The 8,246-nt window shown below is 35.6% G+C and overlaps 2 protein-coding genes across 2 annotated transcripts; both read left to right on the top strand.

Annotated features, from left to right (window-relative positions):
• The first annotated feature begins 406 nt into the window (after window positions 1–406).
• LOC100177727 (rRNA-processing protein FCF1 homolog) lies at window positions 407–1,688 on the top strand. Its single transcript, XM_002126360.5, has one exon. It carries the CDS (start codon window positions 566–568, stop codon window positions 1,175–1,177), a length of 612 nt encoding a protein of 203 aa, XP_002126396.1. The 5' UTR covers window positions 407–565; the 3' UTR covers window positions 1,178–1,688.
• Window positions 1,684–3,418, top strand: LOC100180867 (phosphatidylinositol N-acetylglucosaminyltransferase subunit C-like). The gene is made up of 2 exons (XM_004226636.4): window positions 1,684–1,760; window positions 2,500–3,418. Exon 2 carries the CDS (start codon window positions 2,506–2,508, stop codon window positions 3,370–3,372), a length of 867 nt encoding a protein of 288 aa, XP_004226684.1. The 5' UTR covers window positions 1,684–1,760; window positions 2,500–2,505; the 3' UTR covers window positions 3,373–3,418.
• The last annotated feature ends 4,828 nt before the right edge of the window (window positions 3,419–8,246 follow it).

The following is an 8,246-nucleotide window of genomic DNA, read 5'->3' as shown; positions in this document are numbered from 1 at the left end:
AGTTGTTAGGATGCTCCCTTAAAAGTTACTGGGTTCGAGGCTCGATGCTGCCACTATGCTAAAAGTGTGTGTGTGTGTGTGTGTGTGTGTGTCTGTGGGCATGACCAGAGTCGTATAAACACCTATTTCTATGGCTCTAGGCATGACAGAGTCCCAGTGGTGACTGATTGTTGTCCAAATTGCCTCGCATACAGGTAAATATTATATTAGTCCAAAGCATATAAACAATCGCCAACAAAATAAGAGACAATTTTATGAAATGCGACTGGGATTAAGTTTTCCGTATTACACATACATTCATTCAAATAATGCATAATCCACTAAACAGTGTTTTTTACAAGATGTCAATGAAACTTTGAAATGAAATCTCCATGAAAACGGGGATTTCCCTCAGCACATGTTTCGTTTTTATTTTATTTAAGTTTTAGGTTGCTGCTTACTGACGATTACAGTTTATACTGATTTTACTTTATTATAAAGATATATAGCTTAATTTTGTGTTAATATACCATAACTGGTAGCTGTTCATACATTTATCAGTTTTAGTAGTTAAATACTGGTCAATATGGGAAGAGATAAAAGAACAAGGAAGTTTGCTGAGATGAAACGAATGATCAATTTAAAGGATAAACGAATCACAAGAGATAATAAAAAAGAAAAGAAGAAAAAGGTGAATATTAAAAAGAAAGAAACTGGAGAACTGGTAAAGAGGTTCTTACCCCAGCAATCTTCTGCATTGTTCTTCAAATACAACGAACAACTCGGGCCACCTTATCATATCCTTGTTGACACGAATTTCATTAATTTCTCGATCAAAAACAAACTGGAAATGATGCAATCAATGATGGATTGCTTGTATGCTAAATGCATACCGTGTATAACAGACTGTGTTATGGCTGAACTGGAAAAACTGGGTCCTAAGTTTCGAGTTGCCTTAAGAATTGCGAAAGATCCACGATTTGATCGACTACCGTGCATGCATAAAGGAACGTATGCGGATGACTGTTTGGTGCAGCGGGTGACTCAGCATAAATGTTACATCGTAGCGACTTGCGATCGTGATTTGAAACGTAGAATTCGAAAGATACCCGGTGTTCCAATCATGTATTTATCACAACATAAATACACAATAGAGAGAATGCCGGATGCTTTTGGTGCACCTAAATCTGACCAGTAATGTGGAAATTAAATGTGACGCAATTATTAAAAAATAGCGCATTCAATTATAAAATTTATCTTGTAACTTAACAAGATGTAACATTTTAAATATTTGGTGTGAAAGCATCTATCACTCATGCAACTTTGTGTGTTTGTAAATCGAGTTTAACAAGCAATGATAATCCTAATGTTAAATTGTATAACTATTGTAAATTTGAACTGTGTTTTGAATGTGCATTAGTAAACCTGAGTGATATGTGTTAACCTATACTGGCATCACATGCTTCATGCGCAAGATGCACATCAGTCACACAGGGACCCTGTGACAGGGTGTACCGCACACAATACAGACATGTAAAAATTTGTGTATTGATCAAATGGCAGGAATATCTTTCAGATTGCATTAAAATTCATCAGTGACTTTAAAATTTTGTTTCATTTTGTAAAGAATTTGGAATTTCTTGTCTTTAGTTTTAAAACACGTTTCATGTGGTTGCAAAACTTAACTAAAAGTATTGTGCATTCATTAGAACTAGAGTGCAGGGTTTTGAAATAATTCTGATTTTTCTACAAACCAGACAACTCCAACCTCAACAACCATTGTAAGTTTCTATTTATAAATCACTGTGTGTTCATTCACATTTAAGTTGGTTTCAGTTTTCACAACATGCACTGTGTCCAGTTTGGATGAAACTGTTTCTATAGAATAGTGGATACGCAAACTTTTACAAAAGTAGTATACTTTTACAAAGTAGTGTTTATAGCAAAATAGCAAGGAAAGAAAGATATTTATAAAACGTTTGTACACAGTGGTTATATTGCGCACTAAACTGAAAAGGTCGCAGTTTGACTAGGAAAATATTATGCAGTAAATATAGATTTAGATAAGTGGCGATATTTTGTTATATTTATTACATAGTTGAGATATATAGACATATGTGTTGTGTTTTGGAAACTGAAATCAATTTCTTATATATCTGGCTGCTAACTTCATGCTTCACATAGTTTTAATAATAAAACTGTTTATATTTAGTTATCTGTAATATAAGTGGGTATTGACTGCACTCAGCATCCAAGTTGTACCATTAAATTACATCTGATAATTTAACCATTCAACTAATTAGTTGTTATGGTACATTTAAATGATGGATGTATTACTGAAGAATAGTTTTAAAAAAGTTATCCTGTAGTTGATGTTGTTTAGTTTTTGTTGTAGCAGTTTTGATACAGTTGTGAAATTGATGTTTTTTCTGCAAGGCAACATACATACATTTTCGTAAAAAAATCTAAAAATCAAAGTTGACTGAATCTCAGTGTGATATACATCTTGTCTATTGTCAGGTTTTCATGATGAAGCAAGGGGAACAAAAATGGCGAAAAGTTTTATACGAAGACCAGGGTGTTCCTGACAATTATGTTGATGTCTCTTTCTTGAGTGAAATGGAAAAAAATCGGTTTTGTCGAAAGTATAACTTTATGGACCTTGTTAAATCTTCCGTTGTTTTGACTCAAAAGTTTACCGCTCTGTCTCTCTTTTGCCTCTTGTGGTGGAATTTGTCCGAAGGTGGGATTTCTCCTAAACTTGCACTCACTTTATCTTTGCAATTTTTGTTACTTGGTTACTACATACATTCTATTATGACATCACAAACACTTAAGCAAGTGATTCATGATTTTAAAACAGGGGTCATGTTGTTGTGTTTTACTTGGTTTCTTTCCCCTGTGTTACGAACACTCACGCACACGATAAGTAGTGACACACTGTACGCCATGAGCACATTCATGGGCATTGGACACCTTGTGTTTAATGATTATGGTTCAAGTGGGATGAGTGTTAGTAACTCAGTCTCATTTAACATGTCTGTTTTCATGGCCGTGTGTTTAGCATCAAGGTTGGAAACTACATTAGATACTTTCACGACGGTTGTTCTTGCTCTGCAAATATTTGGTTTATGGCCGATATTACGTCGCTTGTTGTTTTTGCATTATCCTGGACACTTAAGGGTGATAACACTTATAACTTCTGTGGTTGTGTTGTATCTATTTACTTGCCTCAGCTGGACAGCGGGCATGATGTACATGGTTGCATGTGTTTCTGTAACTTTTATTTTCCCAGCATTATTAGTTCGAATGCAACCACATAAACACAACATACATGGCCCATGGGATGAAGCCATTGTGGAAGACAATTCATTTGATAATAAACGTTTATAACTTCATAGTGTTCAAATATATATTTAGTACCCAACACTGTGTATAGTAGGGTGGGGGAAGATGGGACACCTTTAGCACCTAATATCCAAATATCCTGATCTTGTTTTAAACAATTAACAATGGTCTATGGGAGTCGTGAGGATATAGTTTTATAATTCTTTGATTGTTCTTTGTTTACTACCAAATGGGGCGAGAAAACAGAACGAAAAGGGTGATTTTCCCCCACCCTACTATATATAACTTCTGTTGTGTAAATTTAGTCTTGGATGTTATAATGTTTAATCTGACTTTATGCACACGCGCAGTAACATTTCGACACATGCGCAATGGCCCAGATATTATGCCCGCACCAAAAAAAATCAAAACGTTTAAAACTCAGCATTCATAATGCTCTTTACTGACTTCTAACGGTTGTTTTTATTTTATATGTTAGCTACCAGAGTGCGGTAGTTAACCGTGTACTGAAAACTTACTTTATATATCTTTGTATTAAACGTTTTCATAAAAAAAGTGTAAAAAATAAGATTGAAACTGTGAAAAATATTTTATTTAAATTAATTATACAATGTAAAATAGATTGCAAAAAAAACAACTTGCGTTAAATGCTGTGCTTTAAAAAGGATTGCCTGCAACGCTGCAAGGTTTTACGTCATAATGTGGTGTGTTACAAATGTCAGATAAGGAAGTGGTATTTTGTTGTTTTGTAATAATGACCTTTGTTCTTGGAAGTGACAAACAAGTATAGACATGAATACCACGAAATATACGAATCGTGAGACCGCTAAAAAGCCTTAAATTTGTACGTACTTGGAAAATATTCGTGATAGAATTTGTCGAGTTGTTGTTTATGGTATTTAAAAAAATAGGCAGTTCAAATAAGAAAATTTCCCATTCCGAGAACACTGAATAAATTAAAGTAACTTATTTATCCTTGCGTGACGGGGTAAAGATGGCCGTTATAACACGAGTGTTCTGTTTTATACACCTCGTGTTTTATACACGCCGTCAGATTGTCTATATTTGTCCTATTGATAGTTAAGAATTTACAATCACAGACCTTCAATGTACGTGGAATTACAGGTTATAACCGACTGGTTTGGAAACTTGTCGTTTTGTTGCAACTAATCTTTGCCACTAATTCGGTCTCAGGCAGGTACATTAAATGCGTGCTGTTTTCGCCATTCGTATCACAAGTGATACACGAACCAGAGGAACATCTAAAGATTTCAAAATTCGGTCGGCAATTTAAAGCTTAACAAATACACCGATTGAATAACAAGTGTAATTTTTGAATACAAAAATTGTTTTTTTTATTATTGATATACGGTCAGATCACGATCGCGAAAGACTCGCTTTTATATGCAGTACCGTGGGGAAAATGGGACCCCTTAAGCATATAATATCAAAATATTCTGGTAATGTTTTAAACAATTAACAACTGTCTATTGGAGTCATGAGATGTAATTATTTGAATGTTCTTTGTTTGCTACCAAATAAAACGAGAAAATAGAATGTAAGGTGTCCCATCCTCCCCTGCTATACCGTCTCTGCTACCACTGTATTATAATATACCATATAAGGTATTTTACACTAAAATACTGGGGGTGAGCTTAAATAATATCAAACGTTTAAAAAAGTAAAACATTCCAAATAAAAGAAGTTTTATTCATCTTCAACTAAGCTTGGCCTCTCACATCACATTATTTAAATAAAATGCGTCGTAATCTAACACCAAGAATACATCTTTGTGCGTGGTTTTATCTCATAGTCGTTTCGAAAATCTGTTTGTTGCGAAAATAATAAAATCTTGTTTCGAAACTTTGGCGATTTCGATTTGTTTTATTATGACGTCACAGTATCCCGATTGTCTCCACGCTAGTCAACCGGGCCGGAAGTTACGAACATAGACTCCCGGTTAACCGAAAGTAACCCCAATCTGGATATGGAAATATAATCTGGTTTGTTACGTATTTGTTTCCGATTATAACTTACATGTTGTTGAATTAAAATGTTTTTATTAAATTATTGGGTTTATGGGCTGGGACGGTCATAGCTTTACGAAATAAGTTTTGTACTTCTGTTTAATTCATATTAATAAAATAACGACTCCTGTCTTTTGTATGTTACTCCTACTTTCGTTATCAATGGGATAAAAATGTAACTCATTTATGTTACTCATCTGACCATATTTGGAAATCGTGGTTCTAGAACTTGGCTGAGTGACAAATAACCACGTGATTCAGTAGTTGTCGAATCATCGTATGTTGGTAACGATGAAAAGATTGACGATCGAAGTTGTTTCAGTTTATTTAAAGATCCGCCAGATTTATACCCTGATGATAATGTAAAGCATAAACAACCTTATATATCCAAGGTCGTGATCTTTTTTGGCGAATCGTCCGACATTGATAAAACATGCCGATACGACCGAGACCTAAACACGATATCAGTTTTGTTGAAACTATCTTGCATGAAATCTAACCTTGTGTTCCGTGGTACCAGTCGCCTACATGTCATCTCATCTTGTGTTGTTGTAATAACGCTGTGTCGTGGGGTCGAGCGTATATTGAACCAGTTTGCAACGTCACAATGCGGTTTGTATAAATTTTCGGCATGCTTTTGTGATCTAAGAGCTTCTATGACGTCACAATTAGTCACTCGTTATAAGGAATACGCCACCTAACGTTAACGTCACGATAATAGTTTTGTAAACGACAAAAGAATAAACTATTAAATTTAAATGAAGATATTTATTTATTAATTAGAATGCAATTTGTTATGTCACAATTTCACGGAACCAAGTTTTACTGACGTCACAATTGTCTTATGCGTTCATAAACCCCAACTGCAATGTTTTATGTTCGTATTAATCGTTATTGTTGCGTCATAAGAGGTTAAAGTTTATTTTTTTGTAATTAAACGCTTTTACATGGCCGGCACGTGCCTTGTTTTTTCACAAAGTTCAATATGACGTGACAAGCTTATCTATGCTGGCATCTAAGTCCTATAAACAACCTGTCACCTTAGAACGGATGCGACCTTCGTCCGGTAAATCGTTTACACCAGATGGTTGATAAATGCGGGGTGAACTGAACTTGAAAGATGCGCAAGATTTTAGCGAATTGTTTCTCCCGTGTTATGTCACAAGGGGATTACAGCATTCTGTAAATTTTGCGCCGTCTGATTATTACGTCATATAACAACGACAATCACCCTTAATAAATCGCTTGTTCATTGTTCACGAACAATTAGTTACGCTTTTCGTAGCGCGGAAATAACAAATACCTGTGGCGGGGCGTGAACCACGTATCTTCCATTCTAAGAACACAAAACCAAAGCATCCTCTAAAAGTCGTGTCTTGCATATAATCCTATGGATTATCACTACACCTGGGTTCGAATACCAGACGACCCGGTCAAATGACTTGTCTTATTTATAACTAACACAGGTTTAATCGGATTTTAGTTGTAGAAATTAATAAACTTCTTAAGCTCTTGTTTAATCCACATAACAACTCCTGTTTAATGTTCGATGTTATTTTAACACGGGTTTAACTGTTTCAAACCAAAATACCAACTACGTTATATTACGTCATTGGCATGTGTATTTAATTCTAAATGAAAACTGTGTTGAATTTCACCTTTTGTGTACTTAAAACAGTGGTGTATTTGTTAAAACGCTACATTCAAATTATGGTATAATTTATGCATATCCAGTGGATTTTTTTCATATATTTAACTTAATTTTATTGGGATTTGAATTTTAAAACACGCCAACTTAAGAACCGAAAATACGTTACGCTAGCCCAGTGTTTTTTGCGCTGGAAAACTTGTTATTATGGAATAGGTAAATATTCAATCTATTAATTCAAAAACAAATTTGATAATTTTTCAGCAAATTCCGAACTTAACTTTTTACATAAAATTAAATCCGTGAGAAATAAAATAAAAAATCTGTTTTTGCATCTTCGCACGCGCTAGCATGTTTTCCCAGAAGTAGCAGTCACGATTATGGCTTCGATCGCCCTCGCAACGTGCCTGACGAGTCGAGCCGCGGGAACGCCCTAGTTGAGATTAGCCGAATAGCGCTATTACCAAAATGAGCATGTTCGTTCATGTTGTTGCTACCCGTCGGCAATTGCAGATTAATCTGCGGCGATCTGAGCTCCGATAACCCGCCAAACCGTGCTCAATTTCCCAAGGTCGACCACGGAACGATTACATAAACGATTTAGCGATCGCAAGCGCTGATACCAGTCACCCAATCACCAATCAAAACAACGCTGCGACCGCGAACTATCAATTGACGCGATTTTCGCGTTTTACTTGTTACATCATTGAAGGCATTAAAATCGTTGTTACTTTGACTATCGGGTGTTCCAATGTATTTTTGTCGAACAATACGCGACTGGCTCCTTTTCTGCAACAATAACAGTTGTTTCTTTTGTAATAAACGAATGCTGCCTCACTTACCCCGATTTGATCAAAAATTCGAACTTGCCTTTTCTGTTTCTCCTATTTTTGATCAATTTTCGTTGACATGTTATCGTTGCTATTGGTTACCACAACAACAAAGAGCATTTTGATCCATGACGATAAACACAACCGCGAGATGGCGCTCAAGATACGGCACCAGGCGTCGACCAGGACGAGATCTGGTATCATGTAAACAAACCACAGAACCGCTGCGGAAATATCGTCGTAATCGACAACGCGATTTCACGATTTTCCGGATCCTTATGTCACCTCGTCTCCTATACCTACTGTTTCGTCACAATCTCTTATTGTGTCGTCTCAGAGAATTCAAGGCACAAAAATAAAATTAATTAAATTTTTCACCTTACAACGAACTGCGCATCTGCATTTAACCTTTGT

This window comes from Ciona intestinalis, chromosome 11 (assembly GCF_000224145.3).
Source record: "Ciona intestinalis chromosome 11, KH, whole genome shotgun sequence".
Taxonomy (NCBI): Eukaryota; Metazoa; Chordata; class Ascidiacea; order Phlebobranchia; family Cionidae; genus Ciona; species Ciona intestinalis.
Note: the sequence above shows the minus strand (reverse complement) of the source record. Positions and strands in the feature narration are given on the sequence as shown.

Coding starts and splice junctions, on each gene's coding strand:
- LOC100177727 (XM_002126360.5), top strand. CDS start 566: ATGGGAAGAGATAAAAGAACAAGGAAGTTTGCTGAGATGAAACGAATG.
- LOC100180867 (XM_004226636.4), top strand. CDS start 2,506: ATGATGAAGCAAGGGGAACAAAAATGGCGAAAAGTTTTATACGAAGAC.